The 26,434-nt window shown below is 44.7% G+C and overlaps 1 protein-coding gene across 1 annotated transcript; it reads right to left on the reverse strand.

The window, feature by feature from the left end:
* Positions 1–854: 854 nt before the first annotated feature.
* Positions 855–24,727, reverse strand: saraf (store-operated calcium entry-associated regulatory factor). The gene is made up of 6 exons (XM_078214167.1): positions 24,587–24,727; positions 23,557–23,735; positions 16,763–17,168; positions 14,354–14,474; positions 3,130–3,263; positions 855–2,698 (listed from the first exon to the last, which is right to left on the reverse strand). Exons 1-6 carry the CDS (start codon positions 24,660–24,662, stop codon positions 2,673–2,675), a joined length of 942 nt encoding a protein of 313 aa, XP_078070293.1. The 5' UTR covers positions 24,663–24,727; the 3' UTR covers positions 855–2,672.
* Positions 24,728–26,434: the final 1,707 nt, after the last annotated feature.

A 26,434-nucleotide genomic window follows, 5' to 3' on the forward strand; every position in this document is an offset into this window, starting at 1 on the left:
CTTTCCTTTTTGTTCAAAATCCCTTAACATTAAATATCCGAGCAAGTATATACTCCAGTATCACAAAAAAACAAAACATTTTGAACTAACCTTGATTCAGTTCTCAGTAGATCCGTTAGGTAACTCTGCAACGTTCCCTATTTAAGGTCTCCAGAAAATCACAGATTGAGCCCTGGTCATGTTATTGGAGTCGAGCTGTCACTTGGGGTGGGGGAGAGGTGTGGATCTGTGGCCTGCTCCAGTTTGACTGCCTCCCTTCATCTTGATTTCAAACATTTGTAGCACTTTGTTTACATAGCCTTGCTCCCGTGTAAAAGATTAATTTTGGGGAGTTTCCTGGATTTACTCAAATCTTTAGGAGTTCTGCAGTCCAAAGTCATCTAATTGTTGAACTCAGATATCTGGAGTTGAACAGTGGGTTTGCTTTAAATCTTAGGGTGCAGCTGATATTTTACAAAGCTCACCCTCTCCTCAGGCATTTACAAGGAGTAAGCAGCTGGAATATCATTCCCAATGGACACACCTATGATCTGGGTAGTGACGGAAGAGGAGAAAGAACAACAGACTCGAAGTTCTGATAGTGAGGTGTCATAACAGAAGAGACCAACCCACTCACTATGATTTCTACTGGTTACACTGCATTTATGATTATTTTACATGAATTTTTACCTTCCAGCATAGATAAACACAGTGGAAAATTGTGGCCTACACAACATGGTGGAACTGTGTTATTTATTCCTTATTGGTATGAGATAAGCAACAATAATGCATTGCCAATTAGTGTAATTTTTCAGCATACTTTAAAATGAATACATGACTACATGAAAGGAAAGCACAAAATTGCAAACTGTGTCTTCACAGAGGAAAGAAGGCAGAAATTTATTCCGAGAAGAAATCAAATGTTTTAGATACAAACTGTAACATTGCTGTTTTTTGCACTATTAATGTTATGCTCTCTGCATTGCTCATGAGGACAAAATAAAGATGGCCTGCCATGTAGAACCTTTATTAGCAGAATGGAAGTGAGCCACAAAAAAGTATTCCTCTCTTTTTGTCTGCTGAGTCAACCAAATCACTTCAATGCAAGGTACTTTTAAATTATTTTGTACATACACAAGCAGCATCTTAAAAAGGACAACTTGTGAGTGAATGATGCAATAATTTGTTGCTGTGTATCTGCATGCAACTGAAAGGAAACACTGTTTGCAGGAAACATCGTTTGCAGGAAACATCAATGTCATCATGTCAAAGGCAAACAACAAAGGCAACTGGATCAATGGTTCCCAACCTCTACCACTGGGGTTTTCTCAGGCTATCTTTGGGCCTGTTGTAATTGATTAGTTAGCAACTCTATTATTGTTGCAACATGTCACTACCAAGATGGTAAGAAAACGAGATAGACCTTGTTTTCTTTCTATTTAACAATTCCCATATTCCATGATTTTTCACTCATATCCTATCAAACATACAGGTTTACTCTAACATCAAGTGGGGGGCTACCAGGACAAGTATTTAATTATTCAGTCACTTCTTTTCCATTATAAAACTTGAGGACAGTGAAATCAAAGAATGTTCTCTTGCATTGGAACATTTACCTTGCTGTGCCTTTGAAGAACCCATGTAAATATATTCCAGACTTTTGTGCAGGACAGAGGGATAATTGTTAATGCTTGAAAGGGGTTGCCAACAGGGAGAGAGGCTGGAGCAGTGGCTGAAGTAAACTAGTGGGTGAATCCATAGAAAATGCCACGAGGCAGTACACAACCTTGTCTTGAGGGGTATAATTAAATATTGGGCAGGTCCTGCTCTGAATACCAAGTCAAAACTCAATTTTTAAACTGCTCACTCCCCGCCCCCCCCCCCCCCCCCCCCCCAACCACCGACAAATATTATACAGTTAGTTAATTTGCCACATTCAAGATTTCCTATAAAGCTGTAGAGGGACAGAATTCTCTTAGCTAGCACTCTCATAAGAGGAATGTTGCACGATCATAGAATCTCTAAAGTGCAGAAGGAGGCCATATGGCCAATCGAGTCTGCACCGACTCTCTGACAGAGTACCTGACCCAGGCCATCTCCCCTATCCTATTCCCGTAACTCTGCACATTCACCATGGCTAATCCATCTAACCTACACATCATCCTGGGACACTAAGGGGCAATTTAGCATAGCCAATTTACCTAACCTGCACATCTTTGGAATCAAATTGATAAATGAGATTCAAATAGAAAATTTACCAAAACCACTATTAGTTTCAGCAAATAAGATTTTTGTTCAGTTTCACCCCCTCCTGAACAACTTACATGTGTATTGGGGTAGGGGGTTTATTGAAAGAGTACCGTAGACTATTGAATATATTCTTCTTTCAAATTTATAATAAATTATTGCAAATTGACTGCTGTTAATTGGCAGAACTCCAGAGCTTGGGTCAAACATTCATTCCTATATGAATATTTCTCAGTCTGTAGTAGCTTCATTGTTATTAACAGGTTTGGAATACAAGTAGTTGGATGTTTACATTAAAAGTCGAGTGAAAATTCTAAAACTATTCAACAACGCAAGAATGTTTCAGCCTTAAGTTCTACAGTTAGACTGAAGCAGCAATATTTGAACAATTGTACAACTAAATCTTCACAGTTTTTGCATTTCTCATCTTTGTTTTCATGCACACCTCATCTTCTTTTTGTCCCACCAAAGCCTGTTAGAACAAAAAAAGTGAGAAATTATTTTGATCTCTTCATTGTCGCTTTTTTGCAAGCAAATTAAATCTTTTCAGACAACCTTTTGTGCTTAGCTAAGAAGCAACTGTTATGGGCGTAAAATAACTCCATCTCAGTTAATAACAGAAAGTGCTGGAAAAACTTAACAGATCTGGCAGAATTTGTGCAGAGAGAACATTTTGAGTCCATTTGACTCTTCTACAGAACTTTGTTCTTAGACATTGTTACGATGCCAACTCAGCACGCCACTGTGCAACTTATTCGACCCAGAGGGTTGCAACATTAAAACGGAAAACCAAACACTGGAAAACACATTTTGAGAAAACAGGTAAAAATGAAAAGCAGCAAAACCACGATGGGAAACACTGTAGCTCTGTCTACATCACATTTGAAAGAAAATCATGTCTACCTGAAGTTGGTCGGGTTGCTGGATTTCCAGGATTCCAATTAGTCTCCTGCTTTCCCTGTGGTTGATATGTAGAATAATCCGAGTTATGTGGATAGAATGAAGAGTTTGGATAGGATGAAGTGTTTGGCTGTGGTCTGGAATGAGAAGATTCAAGATTATTATTATTCAGTGTTTGAAACAATATGTTTAATTAAACCTTGCAGCAACAAGGAAATCTTCACACTGGAGTGTGTGAAAAGCAGTGGTAAGTCATTCCTTTTCACCCATCATGGATCCATTAAAACCATGAGCTTGTCGCGTTGTTGCATGAAATCTGTAGGGGGAGAAGTTGGTTGTGCCCATTTTTCAGAAATAAATTGGGCACAGCACCGAACAATTCCACAATGACACTGTCAGTGATCCTACTGCTACAATTATGGAGGCATTTTATTAGGCATCCAGGCCAGGCATTTTATACCCCAAAGATATGTAAATCAGGCCTAATTGAGAAACCTGATTGAGACATTTGACAGCAGTAAGTGGCTGGGCTCAGCCCAGGGATCTTCAGCAGCCACTGTACTAACCAACTCCATCCTCTTGCATCTCAACCTGAATGAATTTCGAGCTTATCATGACACTGAGCTCTTCTTCAGTCACATCTTCCTCTTTTGCCCATTTCTTTGACCGGGATTCTTCCCCCCACCCCATTTAATGATTCAATACATCCCTTCACCCATCTTCGACATTCTCCATCTGGCCTCACTCACTGTGGAGCTTTTCACTGAGAACTGCCTGTGTGTCATTGGCCATCTCAATTTTTCTGCTCCTTCCTTTCACTCTAACCTGTCCCCCTCTGAACTTACTGCACTTTGTTCTGTCAGGTCTAATCCACTGACAAGGATGGTGCTGTTCTTGTCTGGTGTAACCTTTACTTAGAGGCAGAACATCAACTCTCTCGATATTTCCTCGTATCTCCCCCTGTACCGAAACCCCACTACCGAACATCAAACCATTGTGTCCAGGACCTCAAACACATTAGGGATCTTCCTCCCCAGCCCTGAACAGTCTGGTTCTACCTCCCTCCCAAAACCCATAAATGGTTGAGCTATTGTTTCGGCTTGTTCCTGTCCCACTGAACTTATCCAACTCAATCCTATGTTTTTCTCCCCTTTTTCAGTTTCTTCAAACTGGCATCTGTGATTCTTAAAATGCCCTATGTTACTTCAATAGTTACCAGCTTCCTACTCCTAACTGCCTCCTATGGATATCCAATCCCTCCATACTCAATCTTCATCAGAACTATCTCCGAGTTCTCCATTTCTTCCTCAAACGGAGGCTCAATCTGCCCCCATTCTGCATCTCTGGGCTGAGCTTGTTCCTACTCTGAACAAGTTCCCCTTCAACTTCATTAACTTCCACTGAATAAAAGGTGCAACGAGTACCCTATCTCTGCCTTTGAGGAATGTGAAACATTCCAGTCCTTCTTAGGGCTCTCTCCATCTTTTTTTCTGATGGATTGATGACTGTATCAGTGCCAGCTCCTGTTGCCATGAACTGATTTTGTTTCCAATTTCCACCCTTCCCTCACCTTCATTTGATCCACCTCTGACTCTTCTCTTCCTCAACTCCTCTGTCTCCATTTCTAGAGATAGACTAGCAACTAATGTTCTTTACAAGCTTATGCACTCCCACAGCTACACCTCCTCACATCCTGCTTTTTGTAAGGCCTCTATTCCATTCTCCAAGTTTCTCAGTCTCCATCACATCTGTTCTGATGAACTTTCCACACCTTCTAATATGTCTTCCTCAACCAAGCATTTCCACCCAGTGTTCTTGTAAATGCCCTCCACCATGTCTGATTATTTCACGGACTTCTGCTCTCACACCTACCCTCCCTCCTAAAACTAGGACAAGATTCCCTTGATTCACCTTCCACCCCATCAGCTTCTGTATTCAATGGGTCATCCTCTGCCATTTCTACCAGTTCCAGAGTGATGCCACATAACATACCTTCCTCTGCCCTCTGCTTTCAGTCACCCCTAACAGCCTTCCCTTCAACATCTTTCTTTGCAAGCACAGGAAATGCAAAATCTGTCTTTTCACTTCTGCCCTTCATAATGTCTAAAGTCCCAAATGCTCCTTCCACGTGAGTGCTTCACTTGTACTTCTTTCAATCTAGTATACTGCATTTGCCATTCACAATGTGCTCACCTCTATACTGAGGAGGCTAAATGCAGATTGAGTGACGACTTTGTGGAACACCTCAATTCAGCATACAAGCATCATTCTGGTTGCTTGTCGTTTTAATTCAATCTTTCTATCATTCTGACCTATCTCTCCATGGCCTGCTAGTGTTTCAATGAAGCTCAATACAAGGCATATCTTGCCAATATCTTGGGAATCATTAGAAAATCAAAGAGTCCTCAAGATTTACAAACTAACATATCAATTCCAATAAAGATATGACCTCTCGGTTCTGATATGGTTCCAGTAAATATCATTTGCACCTTTTCCAGTACTTCAGAATCATAGAATAGTTTCAGCACAAAAGTAGGCCATTTGATCCAACTTGTCTGCACTGGATTTTCAAAGGAGCAATTCATCAAGTGCCACTCCCTGGCCTTTTCCACCTAGCCTTGCGCCTTGTTTCTTTTCAGATATTAATCCAACTCCCTCTTGAATGCCTCGATTGAACCTGCACTCAGGCAGTGCATTCTTGATCCTAACCACTCGCTGTGTGAAAAAGAGTTTCCTCATGTCTCCATTACTTTTGTTGCTGATTTTTAAAAATCTGTGCCCTCTCATTCACAGTCCTTCCATCAACGGGAACAGTTTTTCCCTGTCTATTTGGTTAAGGTCCCTCATGATTTTGAATCTCTCCATCAAATCTCCCCTCAATCTTCTCCAAGGAAAACAATCCCAACCTCTCCAATCTATCCTCATCCCTGGAACCATGGTATCTTTTCTGCACTCGCTCGAATGCCTTCTCATCTTTCATATAGAGAGTGTTTACGAGGTGGCGATACCCAGCCACCTCGTAAGCCCAGTTAATTATTCTTACCTTTGACTGTTCTTTGTCCTTTTCCATAGACAACCTAAACATGATGATACAATGACCACTGTCCCCACCTGACATTGGATCCACTTGGCCCATCTCTTTCCCAAAAACAAGGCCCAGCAATGCCTCCTTCCACATTAAACTAGAAACAAACAGCTACAGAAAATGTCCCCCACTGTCCTTTATACATCAGAGTGGCTGACTGACTACATCAAGCAATGTAATTTCACCTTTTTTGTTCCTTAGCTCGAGCCAAATAATGCCTCTGGACTATCCTCTTTCCCCAGCACTGAAATGTTCTATGCTCTGCTTAATCAATACTGACACCCTCTACTTTTCTAGATACTTTGACTGGATTTTCTCCCAAACCCATGGAGGCAGCTTTAAAGGTGGAGGAGTTTGGAATTTGAGAAATACAAGTCTCTCCACCCATCTCCTTGCACTTTTCCAGGAGGTGCAAATGCACCGGCAGGAAGATAGTCAAGCCAATTAATTAAGTACTCAGTGGGTATTTCAAGAATGGATTTCAATCTTGCAACATTCCACAGGACCTCACCCTGCCTCCCCACCATCATCTCCCATGTCTGCAATCCACATGGAAGAGGAGGTGCTGTACATCATCAGGTGGCGACTGTTTTACATTTAACCGAGATATCATTGATGCCAGCAGAAAAATGGCCAGGCTACTGTCCTCCCACCTCAGCCTGGCAATCAAGCATGAAATCCATGGCCTCAACGTCATATACCCAACACCTGTAGGGAGATTCAGCTCTAATTTTCCAAGGAGTACATGTCCTCCTTAGAAATGCATCGCCTCAAATTTATCTACACTTAAGTTAATTTGGCAATTACATACTCATTCTGCAAGTTTATTAACATCACCTTGCATTTTTAATCATCTTTGCGCACTGCAGCAATTCCTCAGGGTAGTGTCCAAGGCCCAACCTTCTTCAGCTGCTTCATCAATGATCTTTCTTCCATTACGATGTCAAAAGTGGAGATGTACAACGTTCAGCACCATTCACAACTCCTCAGATACTGAGGCAGTCCATGTCCAAATGCAGCAAAACCTAGACAATATACAAGCTTGCCTGACAAGTGGCAAGTAGCATTCATGCCACACAAGTTTCAGCCAATGACCTTCAACAAGAGAGAATCTAATCATCGCTCCTTGACATTCAATGGCATTGCCATCACTGAATCCCCCATTATCAACATCCTGGAGCTTACCATTGATCAGAAACTGAACTGGACTGGCCACATAAATACTGTGGTTACAAGTGCAGGTCAAGGAATCCTGCAGGAAGTAACTCACCTCCTGACTCCCAGATTATGTTCACCATCTACAAGGCAAAGTCAGGAGTATAATTAAATGCTCTCCACTTGCCTACATAAGTGTGGCTCCAACAACACTCAATAAGCTTGACACCATCTCGGACAAAGCAGCCTGCTTGTTTGGCATTCCAACCTCAAACATTCACTCCCTTTACCTCAACGCACAGTGGCAGCACTGTGTACTATCTACATGATGCATGGCAGGCTATGAAACGAGGCTGGTGAGATCAGGGTTGTTTTCCTTAGAGCAGAGAAAGTTGACGGGGAACCTGACTGAGGTTTACAAAATTATGAGGGACATAGATAGGATGGATATTCCCTTTAGTAAAAGGGTCAATAATCAGGGGGCATAGAGGCAGGAGATTTAGAGGTGATTTGAAGAAAATATTTTTCGCCCAAAGAGTGCTGGTAATCTGGAACTCTCTGCCTGAAAGGGTGATAGAGGCGGAAACCCTCACAAAATTTAAGAAGTATTTAGATGAGCATTTGAAATGTCACAGTATTTGTGGGTATCGCTGGCTAGGCAAGCATATATTGCCCATTCCTAATTGCTCTTGAGAAGTTGGTGGTGAGCTGCCTTCTTGAACTGCTACAGTTCATGTAAGAACATAAGAACATAAGAAATAGGAGCAGGAGTAGGCCATCTAGCCCCTCGAGCCTGCCCCGCCATTCAATAAGATCATGGCTGATCTGACGTGGATCAGTACCACTTACCCGCCTGATCCCCATAACCCTTAATTCCCTCACCGATCAGGAATCCATCCATCCGCGCTTTAAACATATTCAGCGAGGTAGCCTCCACCACCTCAGTGGGCAGAGAATTCCAGAGATTCACCACCCTCTGGGAGAAGAAGTTCCTCCTCAACTCTGTCTTAAACCGACCCCCCTTTATTTTGAGGCTGTGTCCTCTAGTTTTAACTTCCTTACTAAGTGGAAAGAATCTCTCCGCCTCCACCCTATCCAGCCCCCGCATTATCTTATAAGTCTCCATAAGATCCCCCCTCATCCTTCTAAACTCCAACGAGTACAAACCCAATCTCCTCAGCCTCTCCTCATAATCCAAACCCCTCATCTCCGGTATCAACCTGGTGAACCTTCTCTGCACTCCCTCCAATGCCAATATATCCCTCCTCATATAAGGGGACCAATACTGCACACAGTATTCCAGCTGCGGCCTCACCAATGCCCTGTACAGGTGCATCAAGACATCCCTGCTTTTATATTCTATCCCCCTCGCGATATAGGCCAACATCCCATTTGCCTTCTTGATCACCTGTTGTACCTGCAGACTGGGCTTTTGCGTCTCATGCACAAGGACCCCCAGGTCCCTTTGCACAGTAGCATGTTTTAATTTGTTTCCATTGAGATAGTAATCCCATTTGTTATTATTTCCTCCAAAGTGTATAACCTCGCATTTATCAACGTTATACTCCATTTGCCATATCCTCGCCCACTCACTCAGCCTGTCCAAATCTCTCTGCAGATCTTCTCCGTCCTCCACACGATTCACTTTTCCACTTATCTTTGTGTCGTCTGCAAACTTCGTTACCCTACACTCCGTCCCCTCCTCCAGATCATCTATATAAATGGTAAACAGTTGCGGCCCGAGTACCGATCCCTGCGGCACGCCACTAGTTACCTTCCTCCAACCGGAAAAACACCCATTTATTCCGACTCTTTGCTTCCTGTCAGATAGCCAGTCCCCAATCCACTTTAACACACTACCCCCAACTCCGTGTGCCCTAATCTTCTTCAGCAGCCTTTTATGGGGCACCTTATCAAACGCCTTTTGGAAATCCAAAAACACCGCATCCACCGGTTCTCCTCCATCAACCGCCCTAGTCACATCTTCATAAAAATCCAACATGTTCGTCAAGCACGACTCTCCCCTCATGAATCCATGCTGCGTCTGATTGATCGAACCATTTCTATCCAGATGCCCTGCTATCTCCTCTTTAATAATGGATTCCAGCATTTTCCCTACTGCAGACGTTAAGCTGACCGGCCTATAGTTACCCGCCTTTTGTCTCCTTCCTTTTTTAAACAGCGGCGTAACATTAGCCGTTTTCCAATCAACCGGCACTACCCCAGAATGCAACGAGTTTTGATAAATAATCACTAACGCATCCACTATTACCTCTGACATTTCTTTCAATACCCTGGGATGCATTCCATCCGGACCCGGGGACTTGTCCACCTTCAGTCCCATTAGTCTACCCAGCACTGCCTCTCTGGTAACATTAATTGTATTAAGTATTTCTCCTGCTGCCAACCCTCTATCGTTAATATTTGGCAAACTATTTGTGTCCTCCACCGTGAAGACCGACACAAAAAACTTATTTAAAGACTCAGCCATATCCTCATTTCCCACTATTAACTCCCCCCTCTCGTCCTCCAAGGGTCCAACATTCACTCTAGCCACTCTATTCCTTTTTATATATTTATAAAAACTTTTACTATCATTTTTTATATTAATTGCTAGCCTAGCTTCATAGTCTATCCTTCCTTTCTTTATCGCTTTCTTAGTCTCTCTTTGTTGTTTCTTAAATTTTTCCCAATCACTTGTTTCTCCACTATTTTTGGCCACTCTGTACGCAGCTGTTTTTATTTTAATACTCTCCTTTATTTCCTTCGTTATCCACGGCTGGTTCTCCCTTTTCTTACAATCCTTGTTTTTTGCTGGAATATATTTTTGCTGAGAACTGAAAAGGATCTCCTTAAAAATCCTCCACTGTTCCTCAGCTATCCTACCTGCCAGCCTGCTCTCCCAGTCTACCTTAGCCAATTCATCCCTCATCCTATCATATTTCCCTCTGTTCAAACAGAGGACACTAGTTTGGGACCAAACTTTCTCCTCTTCCATCTGAATCAGAAATTCGACCATATTGTGGTCACTAGACCCAAGAGGGTCCTTCACAATAAGATCCTTAATTCTACCTACCTCGTTACACAATACCAGATCCAAAATAGCTCGTTCCCTCGTCGGTTCCGTAACATGCTGTTCAAGGAAACTATCCCGACAGCATTCTAAGAACTCTTCCTCCATTCCACCCTTACCGACTTGAGTCTGCCAGTCAATGTGCATGTTGAAGTCCCCCATGATTATTGCCGTTCCGTTTTTACACGCATCCCTTATCTGCTTGTTTATAGCCCTCCCTACCTCAACATTATTATTTGGGGGCCTATATACCACACCTACTAGTGTCTTTCTCCCTCTACTATTCCTCATCTCTACCCATAATGATTCCACGTTTTGTTCCTCAGAGCCTATGTCATCCCTCAGTACTACCCTGATATTATCTCTTATTAATAGCACGACCCCACCACCTTTTCCTTCCTGTCTATTCTTCCTAAACGCCTGATACCCCTGGATATTCATCTCCCAGTCCTGGTCACCTTTCAGCCACGTTTCTGTAATGGCTACTAGATCGTACCCACTTGTGCTGATTTGCACCATCAACTCATTTACCTTGTTCCAAATGCTTCGTGCATTCAGGCAAAGTGTCCTTATTCCAGCTTTTATCTGGACCCGCTTTGATGAGTCGCGAACACCCTCTCCTTCTACTCCCTTATCTAAATTACCGCCTTCATTCACTTGCACCCTCTCCTCTACCATTAATTTTGTAATTCCCCTTACCCCTGCATCCTCCCCCCCCATCAATTAGTTCCTTGATCCTCGTCAGCTCTTCTAGCTCCCCTCCCCCCAACCTATCTAGTTTAAATTCTCCCCAGTAGCCTTAGCCAACCTACCGGCCAGGATATTGGTCCCCCTGTGATTCAAGTTCCACCCGTTTTTTGTATACAGATCACCCCTGCCCCTAAAGAGGTCCCAATGGTCCAGGAACCTGAATCCCTGCCCCCTGCACCAGTCCCTCAGCCACACATTCATCTTCCACCTCACTCCATTCCTGCCCTCACCTTCCCGTGGCACAGGCAGTAATCCTGAGATTACTGTGGTGTAGGTATACTCACAGTGCTGTTAGAGAGGGAGTTCCAGGATTTTGAACCAGTGACAGTGAAGGAACAGCAATATATTTTCAAGTTAGGATTTCCATGATTTTTGCAAGCAACCAGCACTTGCCATGCATCAGAAAAGGGCCCAATATTGCAGGAGCCTAGCTCTAATTTAAGCAAGAAATTACCTCCTATAGCTGAGGTAGCTGCTGGTGGTGCTGAGATCATTCTGAATATCATGCTATGGAAGAATTAACAATTGCTGACCATGGGGGAGATCATGCATAAATGTATTTACGCACTGCACTTGAGATCATTGTAAAAGAGGTAGAAAGAAACTGAATCACGTCATCACACCGCTCCAGATACATGATCAAAAAGCAGCGGCAAGAGATAGTGGTGGAGGTCAATGAGAGGAGTGCACAGCCCGAGACCTGGAAGCCGTACAGGAAAAAGCTTAACAACACCACACAAGTTGCCAATGTCAGTAAATGCATCTTCAAATGCCAGATACGATCAACTGCATCACTAGCTTCATACGCTGCTCAATTTTATTTTATTCATTCATAGAACATGGGCGTTACTCGCTAACCAGCATTTATTGTCCCTCCCCAGTTACCCTTGGGCAGTTGAGAGTCAACCACATTGCTGTGGATCTGGAGTCACATGTAGGCTGGACCAGTTAAGGGCAGCAGATTTTCTTCCCCAAAAGGATATTAGTGAACCAGATGGGTTTTTCCAACAATTGACAATGGTTTCACGGTCATCAGTAGATTCTTAATTTCAGACATTTTTTATTGAATTCAAATTCCACCATCTGCCGTGGCAGGATTCAATTCACTGTATTTACATCACTCATCTACCAACAGTCACCAATCAGAAATCATAGCCAACATTCAAATGTCTACCTCACGCGCAGACACTTATCACCATTATAACAGTCATATCTCTCAGCCTGCAAATATCAGCAGCTATTCATCCCTAATTGTTACATCACCAAGCATATTGCACGTCACTAATACACTTCCCTCTTTTTGTATTAGAAGGCAGTACATAACAAGAGGCAATGGGAATTATTGGTGGGGAAGAAGCATGTTGACATATTTAACCCCATTGAGGAAACAAGATTAGCCATCATGGACAGGGCTACTGTTGAGGCTATGGTCAGCAGTGGGGCTGAAGCATTCAAACTTGATCTACTTATCTAATTTTTCTCTCATCCCTCAATCTCTTCTGATTTACAGGCTACAGATTGTGTAAGCCCAGACAGTGGAGGAAGAGCCAGAAGAACATGGATAAAGGGACACTATTACTCAACTTCAAAGTTGTGGCCATCAGCTCAGAGACTGACACTACACAAAATTTTGAAAATAGGATAGAGGCAGGATCTGCCTAAGGAGCCAAGGCTGGGGGAAAAGACAGCACAGATGCCAGCCAGCTGAAGGACAATTAAAATGTACTTCTTCTTCTAGCAGTTTGTTCTCCTTTACATGGCCTCTGTTCATTGTCCCAGTCATGCCCAATGCCACCAAGCAACTGGTTTGTGTTTTTGGTTTTGTCACCAAAACTCTTTTTCCAAAAAGATACTTCAACATCAGTTAGACAACTCACTCTAGGCTATTGAAACTTTAATCGCGTATAGGAAAACAACCAACATTTATAGAATTGTAGCTACAACCAGAAAATATATCCAGGAAGTAAATTGCAAGTACGATAGTTGATGAACCCTCTGAATAGTACTGCTGGGGGTTTTTCATGCCGTTAACATTGTGGTCAGATGTGGGGTTAAGAGAGGATGCAGGCTGGAGAGTCAAGCTTCAAAATAGTAGCACTGGTGTCAATCCAGTATTACACGCTGATTGATATCATACTCTGTGCCCTATTTGCTACCAACAGTTGTTTGGGATACATGTGTAAACCTCTTTACAAAGATGGTTTCAGGCTTCCCACATGGCACAACATTCATTATTTAAGAAGTACAGAAATGTCCAAAAAATGGTGCTAAAGAACCCAAGTCAGGGTTCCATCCCCTCCCATATCCTTACTAAGAATTATTCAATTAGAGACAAGTATTCAAAACCATAAATGCAGAAAAACTACAGCCCAAATTTTACGCCGGGACAAAGCACAAACACTTGCCACTGGCCTCAAAGAAACTCTCGCCGAGATCTCTAGTGAATTCTATGACGAAAAGTTTACCTCTCAACATCCAACTGATTGAGACATATGGGTGGGATGAAGACAGAAGTTGAAATATCATGAAAAATCTTAATTACTCAAAAGGAAATTGTTCAATGAAATTGAGCAATTAATCACAATGGAGATACTTAAGAATATTCCACATAATTTTTATCCGGATAAATCAATTATCTAGCAGTTGTTATTACTCAGATAATCATTAAAATCTCAACTTCAACTCATTGATCAAGAGTTCACTTTTTATGGGAATTCTAGCATCGCAATGAGAACGGAAACTTTCTCTACCAATCAATTAAATTTGCTGATTGTTGGCTTGGATGGTCCCAAGCACAACCTGTGGAAGGGCAGTAAATGATAGACTGCAACTGCAAGATTTCTTTGTTCATCTGTATTTTGCTACACCCTGAAATTGTGGTCAAATTCAGAAGTGGTGCATTGTCAAAGACTCTGCAAATTCTGGGCCTATAACTTTTCATTTTTTAAACTATATACTGTATTTCGCAGTCTATATACTGGTTGAGTGAGGTTCAACAAATACAGGGCACCCCAGGGGGAACCTCAGAAAATTCCTTACAGGTGTGTTGTCAAACACTCTGCAAATTCTGGGCCTATAACTTTACTAAGGATTATCAGATTAGAGACAAGAATTCTATGATGTGTATTCACATTTATCAATCTTTATGACTGTAAACTAAATACCTTCTGCTGCCAAGCAAGTATCCAAGCAAACCACCTGCTCCCATTCCTGACCAAAATCCTGGTCCTGAGCGAGTACTTCGTGGATGGGCCTCCCCACAAAATGTTTCTTCTGTTGGGCAATCTGAAAACAAGAACATCTGCAGATTACACAGGGTGAGGACACACAAAATATAAAACAATAGTAGATTTTCCCCCACTGAATGAGGGGAACAAATCGGCAAGTCAAACTAAAAAGAATATTTGGTATATTGTGAGCAAAAAGTTTCAAATTCAAATGAGAACAGGACAGTTGATAGTTAAAAGGATTAAAATGGAAAGACTATTTAGTGATAAATGGCAGGTTGAGCACAGGCTACAAGTGATTTAAAGAGGATTTTTATTTTACATTACGCAGGCACTTTATTCTGAAAATAAATGGAGGATCAAATGAACAAGAAAATTGAAAATAAAAGGACATTAGAAGATATCATAAAATGCAAGGGGAAGAAACAGAGCAGAATTAAGACCAAGAAACTGATTTAGAATGAACAGTAATTTGGCAAAATGATATTTTTTTTCTATTCATTCATGGGATGTGAGCGCCACGGGCTGGGCCAGCATTTATTGCCCATCGTTAACTGCCCTTGAAATGAGTGGCTTCCAAGGCCAGAGAACATTTAAGAGTCAACCACATTGTTGTCATTCTGGAGTCAGTCACATGTAGGTCAGACCAGGTGAGGATGGCATGGTAAACATTATTGACCTAGATAGGTTCTTACAACAATCGACAACAGCTTTGTTAGACTTCCAGTGAATTCAAATTTCATCAATTCAAATTCTGGTCCCAGTGCATTATTAGTCCTGTGACAACACCACCACACCGCCAACTCCCCTTAAAAATCAGAAATCATCCTTTACAAAAGGTATGGACAACATCCTGGGTGATTGACTGGAGCATGTGAAAAGAGATAGTGTCAGAAGACAGAAAAGTGGTGAGATTATTATATAATTAAGAAGAAGTGGGGGGACAAGATGGGCAAATAAAACAAAGTAGAGAAAAAATTATAAACACAGTAGCTGAGAGAAAAATAACTGCTCCAGGTTCAGCTAATTTTCATCCACCATTTTTCAAAATCTATCGGAATGAGCCAATGCCTCAATTAGCCAAAGGTGGTAAATATAACAACCCCACCCACATAAACACCGTAATTATAGACCGGTGACCCTTACCTCAATTGTGAATTACATGCTCAAGGGATTGAGAATTGCGTATGAGATCATCTGAAAGAACAGTGTCTGATTAGATTAGCAGTGACTCAATGTGTGTGTCAGATTTACACTCCTACCTCATGGGAGTGAGATTATAACAATTGCAAGAAATGGGGAAAGCAGTATTTATGAGTCACTGAAGCCACAAACGGTGTGCAGCAGTAGCCAGGATAATGGTCCATATGGTCAGAGGAATAGAGCACAAATCTTAGAAAGTGAAATTAGCTTCACCTAGAATATGGTGTACAACTCTGGTCACCATGTTATGAAAATGAAATTCTGGCAGAGGAGAACGGACAGTGAAAGGTAAACTGATACAAGATGGGGCACCAGATTTACCAGGAGAAACTGCAAATATTTAAACCAAGGAAGGCTGAAAGATCTAAGAGTGTAAACTAGATAAATATCAACATGGAAAATACAGTCATAGATTCTACAATAAAAGGACAAATCCTCAAACTTAAATGTAATCTATATTCATCATTCCTGGTTTAACTCCTTAATGTATGGATGGACTGGGCTTCCAGTGGTATCAGCAAATTCAACAGAGTTGGGTATTTGAAGTAGAGATTATAGCCTCCTAGATGTTTGGAATGGTGTTCAGAATTACGAGGCATTTTGATGAGAAAAACACAGAAAACTATTTTTATTGATAACAAATCAGCAATTAGAGGGTGTGCAGATAATGTTTGTTAGATAAAGAATGCCCTAGCAAGGAGGATGGAAGCAAAATTTATAGCAACTTTTAAAAGTTGAAAAGTTAAAACCCTGAAAAAGAAAAAAAAATGAAACAGAGACTGAGACTAAATGGATGACTTATTCAGAGTTGGGCACAATAGGTTATGATGTGGAGATGCCGGCGTTGGACTGGGGTAAACACAGTAAGGAGTTTAACAACACCAGGTTAAAGTCCAACAGGTTTATTTGGTAGCAAAAGCCACACAAGCTTTCAGAACTCACCTGAAGAAGGGGCTTAGAGCTCCGAAAGCTTGTGTGGCTTTTGCTACCAAATAAACCTGTTGGACTTTAACCTGGTGTTGTTAAACTTCTCACAATAGGTTAAACAGCCTCCCATGTGGTTAAAACTCAACGTTTTAATGATTATTGCTTTCTATTTATACAGTCTTGCATTATCTTTTTAAAGAAGCCTGGTGGATTTACCTCTGTAAGCTGGTTTAAAGCCAGGAGGCGGTGGTTGTGCAGAAGGACCTGCACCGTTGCAATACTCGTCAGGGTTTTGGTTATTGTCTTCATTAAACCTGTTCCTGTTCCGTTGGCTTCTCAAACACGCCATGTACACCAGATAGGCAAGGGCAAACAGTATTGGTATCACCATGAAATTGAATGAATCATCCGGAACTGTGGGAGATACATAGCCATCCGATTCACGAGCAAACCCAGAGTTAGGTTTCTTTCTCCGTAGGCCTTCCTCAGTAAGTTCTATGACATACTGCAGTCCACAAGATCCCCTCAAAATATAAGGATCTTCTGGATAGTTATATCCTTCACAACTGACTGTGATTGCTCCAAATCGATACGCATTGTCCATATCGGTCTTACATTCCCACTGTGTGTGTGTCCAGAGTTGGGTGGGTGAAGGATGGAGAATACATAAAGTTATTAGAAATTTACTTGCATCAACTAATAGTTTCATTATTTATATACAAAGACAGTCGTAGAATCATATAGCACAGAGGGAGGCTATTCAGCTCAATATGCACGTTAGTTTTTTGAAAGAGCTTTCTGATTAGTCCCTCTCCTGTGCTCTTTCATCATAACTTTACTTTTTTTTTTCTCTATCTGCAAGTATATGTTCAATATCTTTTGGAAAGTTATTATTAAATCTGCTCCACCACCCTTCCAAGCAGCACATTCCAGATCTCAATGGGTAAAGAACAGTCTCATCTTAAGGTTCTTTTTCTCCTTTAATAGATTGTTCTCCAGTATCTATTTAACTTTCTAACAGCCCTCCTGGTCTCCCTTAACAGTCCAGTCCATATATTCACACCAGTCAAGCCCTCTAGTTATAGAATTTGTGACTTGTTAAACATACTGCCATTTATCTTGTCCTCTAATCTTTCAGATCTTGAATACTTCTCCACATAATCATTCCCAGTTTCTGCAGCCTTTCTTCATAACAAAGGCATTAATCTCAGATATCAGTTGCCCTCTCCTGAACAGTCTCCAATACCTACCTCTCTTTCTTAATATGGTGACCAATGCTGTACACAGTACCCCAGGTGAGGGCTGGACCAGAACCCTACAAACGCAAAACCAAATTACTCAGATTCAATTACTCTATTTCACTCACTATGTAACACCTGATCCCATTGACTTTCTTCAGCACTGTCACAAGCTGTGCTGATGATTTCAGTAATCTTTCTTCCAGTATAGAATCATCTACTGTGTTAACTCCTGGAGAAAAATGCCAAATGCCATTTCATTTATATTACAGGTTTATTATCCTTCCCTAAACCACAACTGACAATAAATGACATTTGCCACTCAGCTCTTCAATCTTCCCTGGTCTGTTACTTGATCAGGCTGTTCTGCGTTACTTACAGTCCCTCTTAGTTTTGTATTATCTGCAGAGTTTGGTTCTGAGCCCACTTCAAAGCCCATTACATACATTTCAATCAGCAATGGCCCCAGCTGCAATCTCTGAAGCACCCACTAATTACCATTGTTCCATTCATAGAATCCCTACAGTGCAGAAGGAGATCATTCAACCCATCGAGCCTGGACTAACAACAATCCCACATAGGCCCCGTAACTTCACGCATTAATCCTGCTAGTTCCCCAGATGTTAAGGAACAATTTAGCAAGACCAATCCACCCTAATCCACACATTTTTGGACTGTGGGAGGAAACCAGAGCACCCAGAGGAAACCCACATAGACATGGGGAGAACATGCAAACTCCACACAGTCAGTCACTCAAGACCAGAATTGAACCTGGGTTCCTGGCGCTGTGAAGCAGCAGTGGTAACCACTGTACCACCATGCCTGAAGACAGATTATCGGGGCGGGGGGGGGAACTAGGAACAAGTAACTGAGTTGGATAATCAGCCATGATCATAACGAATGGAGAAGCAGGCTTGAAGAGCTGAATGGCCTACTCCTGCGAAGTACCTTGGGACCTTTTATTACCTTAAAACAATTATGTGCTGTTTTGAACTGTGCCTCAACACAGTCTAAACACCTATCAACCCTACTCCACCTGTTGTTGGAACAGAAAGGCTTTGAAATCCTGTAAATCAGGAGTAGTGTTCAACTGGCAGCTGCAGTCTGTCTGGACACAGAACCTTGGTGTGCCTCATTACCATTGAAACTCGTCATCATGATCTAAAAATCCTATCTCAATAGTTGGAAGACTCTGCAGCTTCCTCTATGAATACGGAGGCCAAAAATTCATTTAATAAATTTGCTATTCCCAAACCACTTGATATAATGTATCTTTTAGCATCTTTCAGGGGGTCCACTTATTTTCCTATCTGATTATTCCAAATACACTTTCTATTCGGAGAATTCCTAATGTTAGTGTGTTAATTCTCCTGACCAGCTTCTTACCCTCCTTAACTAGATTCCTGAACTCTGGTGTATATTGTCATTTTCAGTCGATCAGTAAGGAAGAAACAAATGTTAGAATCACCTTTTAGTGAAACACCGCTTGTAAAATCTAACTGGAATGTTGGGACATTATGTTACAATTGTACAAGACATTGGTCAGGCCACACTTGTGGAGTACTGCATACAATTCTGGTCGCTCTGCCATAGGAAGGATGTTATTAAATTGGAAAGGATGCAAAAAAGATTTACAAGCATGTTACCAGGACTGGAAGGTTTGAATTGTAAGGAGAGGCTGGGACTTTTTTCCCTAGAGTGTAGGATGATGAGGCATAGACAAGGTGAACAGCCAAGGCCTTTTCCTCAGGGTAGGGGAGTCCAAAACTAGAGAGCATAGATTTAAGGTCAGGGGTGAAAAATTTAAAAGGGATCTGAGGGGCAACTTTTTCACAGAGCGCAGTGCGTATATAGAATGAGCTGCCAGAGGAGGTGGGTACATTTACAACATGTAAAAGATATTTGGACAGGTACATGGATGGGAAAGGTTTAGAGGGATATGGGCCAAACGCAGGTAAATGGGACTAGTTTAGTTTAGGAAACCTGGTCGGCATGGATGAACAAAGAACAAAGAAAATCACAGCACATGAACAGGCCCTTCGGCCCTCCAGACCTGTACCGACGATGCTGCGCATCTGAACTAAAACCCCCTACCCTTCTGGGGACCATATCCCCTCTATTCCCGTCTTATGCATTTGTCAAGGTGCCCCTTAAAAGTCACTGTATGATGAGTTGGGCCAAAGGGCCTGTTTCCAAGCTGTATATCTCTATGACTCTAAAAAAAAATCTATGAAATTAAATGATAATGGGATCAGATTTTGCCATCAGTGGCAAACATGTAGAGCTAGCATGGACACAATGGACCAAATGGCCTCCTTTTGTGCAAAAACCATTCTAGGATTCTAACATACACTTGTCCACATTAGCTCTTGTTCCTGTTAGCCAACCATTCAAAAGTACTGCCCTCTACAGAGCACGAGGGGCAAACATATTGTGCAGCTTTTTAACTGATCAGACTGAAAAGTCAAAAACAGAAAATGCTGGGAAATCTCAGCAGGTCATAGAGTCATAGAGGTTTACAGCATGAAAACAGGCCCTACAGCCCAACTTGTCCATGCCACCCCTTTTTAAAAAAAACTACTAAGCTGGTCCCAATTGCCCGTATTTGGCCCATATCCCTCTATACCCATCTTACCCATGCAACTGTCTAAATGCTTTTTAAAAGACAAAATTGTACCCACCTCTATTACTACCTCTGGCAGCTTGTTCCAGACACTCACCACCCTCTGTGTGAAACAATTGCCCCTCTGGACACTTTTGCATCCCTCCCCTTAAACCTATGCCCTCTAGTTTTAGACTCCCCTACCTTGGGAAAAGATGTGGACTATCTTGCTGATCTATGCCCCTCATTATTTTACAGACCTCCATAAGATCACCTCTAAGTCTTCTACGCTCCAGGGAAAAAAGTCCCAGTCTATTCAGCCTCTCCTTATAACTCAAACCATCAAGTCCCGGTAGCATCCTAGTAAATCTTTTCTGCACTCTTTCTAGTTTAATAATATCCTTTCTATAATAGGGTGACCAGAATTGCACACAGTATCCCAAGTGTGGCCTTACCAATGTCTTGTACAACTTCAACAAGACATCCTAACTCCTGTATTCAATGTTCGGACCAATGAAACAAAGCATGCCGAATGCCTTCTTCACCATTCTGTCCACCTGTGACTCCACTTTCAAGGAGCTATAAACCTGTACCCTTAGATCTCTTTGTTTTCTCTCTCTCCCCCCCAACGCCCTACCATGAACTAAGTCCTGCCCCGGTTCGATCTACCAAAATGCATCACCTTGCATTTATCTAAATTAAACTCCATCTGCCATTCATCAGCCCACTGGCCCAATTGATCAAGATCCCGTTGCAATCCTAGATAACCATCTTCACTGTCCACTATACCACCAATCTTGGTGTCATCTGCAAACTTACTAACTATGCCTCCTATATTCTCATCCAAATCATTAATATTAATGACAAATAACAGTGGACGCAGCACCGATCCCTGGGGTACACCACTGGTAGTCATGATGCGGAGATGCCGGCGTTGGACTGGGGTAAACACAGTAAGAAGTTTAACAACACCAGGTTAAAGTCCAACAGGTTTATTTGGTAGCAAAAGCCACACAAGCTTTCGGAGCTGCAAGCCCCTTCTTCAGGTGAGTGGGAATTCTGTTCACAAACAGAGCATATAAAGACACAGACTCAATTTACATGAATAATGGTTGGAATGCGAATACTTACAACTAATCAAGTCTTTAAGAAACAAAACAATGTGAGTAGAGAGAGCATCAAGACAGGCTAAAAAGATGTGTATTGTCTCCAGACAAGACAGCCAGTGAAACTCTGTGGGGGTTACAGTTAGTGTGAAATGAACCCAATATCCCGGTTGAGGCCGTCCTCGTGTGTGCGGAACTTGGCTATCAGTTTCTGCTCAGCGACTCTGCGCCGTCGTGTGTCGCGAAGGCCGCCTTGGAGAACGCTTACCCGATTATCAGAGGCCGAATGCCCGTGACCGCTGAAGTGTACCCCGACAAGAAGGGAACACGATTCCTGCCTGGTGATTGTTGAGCAGTGTAAAACCTGTAAAGACTTGATTACCTGTTAAGATTCGCATTCCAACCATTATCTTGTAATTGAGTTTGTGTCTGTATATGCCCTGTTTATGAAACAAATTCTGCACTCACCTGATGAAGGAGCGATGCTCCAAAAGCTTGTGCTACCAAAATAACTTGTTGGACTTTAACCTGGTGTTGAGAGACTACTTACTGTGCCTACCCCAGTCCAACGCCGGCAACTCCACATCATGGAAACCAAGGCACAACATTTGCCACCCTCCAGTCTTCAGGCACCCCACCTGTGGCTGGCGATGATTTAAATATCTCTGCTAGAGGACCCACAATTTCCTCCCTAGCCTTCCACAACATCATGGGATACACTTCATCAGGTCTCAGGGATTTATCTACCTTGATGCGCCTTAAGACTTCCAGCACCTCCTTCGCTGTCATTTGTACACTCGTCAAGACATCACTATTTATTTCCCCAAGATCCCTAACATCCATGCCATTCTCAGCAGTAAATACTGCTGAGAAATATTCATTTAAGATCTCACTCATCTCTTGTGGATCCGCACATAGATGACCGTGTTGACCCTTAAGTGGCCCTATTCACTCCCTAGTTACTCTTTTGCCCTTTATGCATTTGACAAAGGGTCAGAGACGTCTCTGACAAAGGGTCATCCAGACTGGAAGCATTGACTCTATTCTCTCTCCAGAGATGTTGTCAGACCTGCTGAGATTTTTCAGCATTTTCTGTTTTTGTTTCAGATTCCAGCATCCACAGTATTTTTCTTTTATCCAGATTGAAGGGTCCTTATTGGCATCACAAAGTCTGAACCAGGAAATATCAGTTAATTCCTTGGTCCAAATTTTAAAGTAGCAATGATGGCAAAATTACTAGTGTTGCCATCATTACTCCACTGAAACTGACAGAAACTTCTGGAGTCTGCACACATGTGGCTAAACAGAGAAATACAGAAACATTTGCCCATGGGCTGCAGTGTTAAATCACCCCAATCTGTAATCAGATAGAAAATCGCTGAACTGACAAAGCCATGCTCTTTTCCACTATTAGGCTCAATGTAAAAATTATTTTTCTTAAGTGTTTAATCCATAGCTAGACATACATCAATTCATGCCATTCACTGCATTTGAATAGTGAGTCAGATAGCAAAATATAATTAAAGGAAACCTTTGAATGGATGCTGTACCATGGACAGCAACTTTCTGATTTTACGCTCAGCTGTGCATGTGTACTCAATGGAAGTTGCTGTCAGATTGCCAAATAAATGATGAACACTGTTAGTCTCTCAGTTATATCTAATGCAAAATCTAGCCCACGATCGTAGATCGTTATCATTACACTCTATCCTTGTGGTGCAAACAATTCATTGAAGCTCTGTACCAAGGAATTCTCTATTTTTTTCCCCCGTGTGTCTTAGCTGCATTTCTCATCTGATGTACTGACAATAACTTACTCCTGAAAAGGTACCACTTTTCCACTGCATTCCTCCCTATTAAGTCTTGTCAAGTTTCCATCCTTTAACTCACTCCCTCAAAGTACACATTCCCAAAACTGACCACTTGTATGATAATCCTTCTCCTGTTTCAACATTAAGCTCCACGTACAGTGGTTACTACTTCCAGAGAGCAACTCTCATTATAACTTGACCCAGTGTCATTTGGTTACAATTAGAAATTAGACCAGAACATTCAGCTGCATACCTGTACATCATAACCATCCCAGCCTTTGTTATAGCACTGCACTACGTTTGGAAGGAAGGCTGTGCAACCAGCTGTGCCACCAACACACAACAACTGGGGCACTGGACTTGTTCTGCGGCCTGTGGTATATCGTCCACTATACAATGTCAGAGCTTGGATTTCTCGGAGAAGAACTCTTTCTGGAGATGAAAAGAAACATTACACAAACTCTTAATATGAATCAATAACTATTTTGTGAAAATAGCTATTATCAGTCTACATTCAAGTTCAGATTTGAGGGGTTGACAGAGGAGAGGGTGGTAATGCTGGGGAATAACATACCCATGAATGCAGCCAGAAGATCAGGTTGATTAAAATTGTGAATGGAGTGACAAAATAGTTCAGCAAACCCACAACAACTAATGAAATGCAACTATGCTGCTCAATGGAAGTAATTGACACCACTGTAAGTGTGCTGTGGCAATGTATGGCACTCAGTATGAGTGCTGAGGCAATTGCTATCACTCACTGACAACAAATGTTGACTGCACCTCAGTTAGAAGAACTCGTCTCCAAGTCAGAAGGCTGTGAATCAAGGGAGTGCTGCAGAGATATTAAACCGAGATTCCCTCTGCTCCCTCAGGTGGACCTGTATCATTGTATATTATTTCATGGGATGTCGACGTCGCTGGCAAGGTTGACATTTGTTGCTTGGCCCTAATTTTCCTTGGAAGAGATCAGCTCACTGCTATTTGTATCTTTATTGGTTGATCGCAGGGAGTATGAAAGGGTAGTGAAATCCAGAACATCTCTCCTCCAAAAGGTGGCCAATGAACATGATAACGTCGGGTTTAATAGATTTGTTAGGCAAGATCTACAAAACCATGACGGTGATAAGAGGAACGTCATACATCAGCCATGATGTGAGTGAAAAGGCTGGAGGGGCTTAACGCCTTCTAATCATTTTACTAACACAATTTGCCAGGCTTTCTCTATGGGCCACAAAGCGGGACTATGGCGAGAAAACAATGAGGACGCCACTGGGCCCTACCTGAATCGTGCGCTCCGTTCGCCTGCAGCAAAACCTGCAGCAGCCACAAACAGCAGCACAGGCCCCAAGCAGACATCCTCCACACTACTGGGCGCCGGCCGACAGACGGCAACGCATGCGCACTCAGCTCCACGCGAACAATGCAATGACGCGGTGTGCGCGCCGCTCTGTGACGTCTTCGCCGATTTGGGACCGCCCACGGAGTGGCTCCTCCTCTACCTCAGACCCACACCTCTACACTGCCCCCAGTCCCACACCTCAGCCCCTCCCCCAGTCCCACAATTTGACACTGCCCCCAGTCCCACACCACTTGCCCTCCCCCCAGTCCCACACCGCCCCAGTCCCTCACCTCCCCCAGTCCGACGCCTCTTCCCCTCCCCCCCGTCCCGCGCCTCTGCCCCGCCCCCCCGTGCTGCACCTCTGCCCCGCCCCCCCATCCCACGCCTCTGCCACGCCCCCCCATCCCGCGCCTCTTCCCCGCCCCCCGTCCCGCGCCTCTTCCCCGCCCCCCCGTCCCGCGCCTCTTCCCCGCCCCCCCCGTCCCGCGCCTCTTCCCCGCCCCCCCCCGTCCCGCGCCTCTTCCCCGCCCCGCGCCTCTTCCCCGCCCCCCCGTCCCGCGCCTCTTCCCCGCCCCCCCCGTCCCGCGCCTCTTCCCCGCCCCCCCCCGTCCCGCGCCTCTTCCCCGCCCCCCCCGTCCCGCGCCTCTTCCCCGCCCCCCCCCGTCCCGCGCCTCTTCCCCGCCCCCCCCCGTCCCGCGCCTCTTCCCCGCCCCCCCCCGTCCCGCGCCTCTTCCCCGCCCCCCCCCGTCCCGCGCCTCTTCCCCGCCCCCCCCCGTCCCGCGCCTCTTCCCCGCCCCCCCCCCGTCCCGCGCCTCTTCCCCGCCCCCCCCCGTCCCGCGCCTCTTCCCCGCCCCCCCCCGTCCCGCGCCTCTTCCCCGCCCCCCCCCGTCCCGCGCCTCTTCCCCGCCCCCCCGTCCCGCGCCTCTTCCCCGCCCCCCCGTCCCGCGCCTCTTCCCCGCCCCCCCGTCCCGCGCCTCTTCCCCGCCCCCCCCCGTCCCGCGCCTCTTCCCCGCCCCCCCCGTCCCGCGCCTCTTCCCCGCCCCCCCGTCCCGCGCCTCTTCCCCGCCCCCCCGTCCCGCGCCTCTTCCCCGCCCCCCCCGTCCCGCGCCTCTTCCCCGCCCCCCCGTCCCGCGCCTCTTCCCCGCCCCCCCCGTCCCGCGCCTCTTCCCCGCCCCCCCCGTCCCGCGCCTCTTCCCCGCCCCCCCCGTCCCGCGCCTCTTCCCCGCCCCCCCCGTCCCGCGCCTCTTCCCCGCCCCCCCCGTCCCGCGCCTCTTCCCCGCCCCCCCCGTCCCGCGCCTCTTCCCCGCCCCCCCCGTCCCGCGCCTCTTCCCCGCCCCCCCGTCCCGCGCCTCTTCCCCGCCCCCCCGTCCCGCGCCTCTTCCCCGCCCCCCCCGTCCCGCGCCTCTTCCCCGCCCCCCCCGTCCCGCGCCTCTTCCCCGCCCCCCCCGTCCCGCGCCTCTTCCCCGCCCCCCCGTCCCGCGCCTCTTCCCCGCCCCCCCCGTCCCGCGCCTCTTCCCCGCCCCCCCGTCCCGCGCCTCTTCCCCGCCCCCCCCGTCCCGCGCCTCTTCCCCGCCCCCCCGTCCCGCGCCTCTTCCCCGCCCCCCCCGTCCCGCGCCTCTTCCCCGCCCCCCCCGTCCCGCGCCTCTTCCCCGCCCCCCCGTCCCGCGCCTCTTCCCCGCCCCCCCGTCCCGCGCCTCTTCCCCGCCCCCCCGTCCCGCGCCTCTTCCCCGCCCCCCGTCCCGCGCCTCTTCCCCGCCCCCCCCGTCCCGCGCCTCTTCCCCTCCGCCTC

Source organism: Mustelus asterias, chromosome 6, assembly GCF_964213995.1.
Source record: "Mustelus asterias chromosome 6, sMusAst1.hap1.1, whole genome shotgun sequence".
Lineage (NCBI taxonomy): Eukaryota > Metazoa > Chordata > Chondrichthyes > Carcharhiniformes > Triakidae > Mustelus > Mustelus asterias.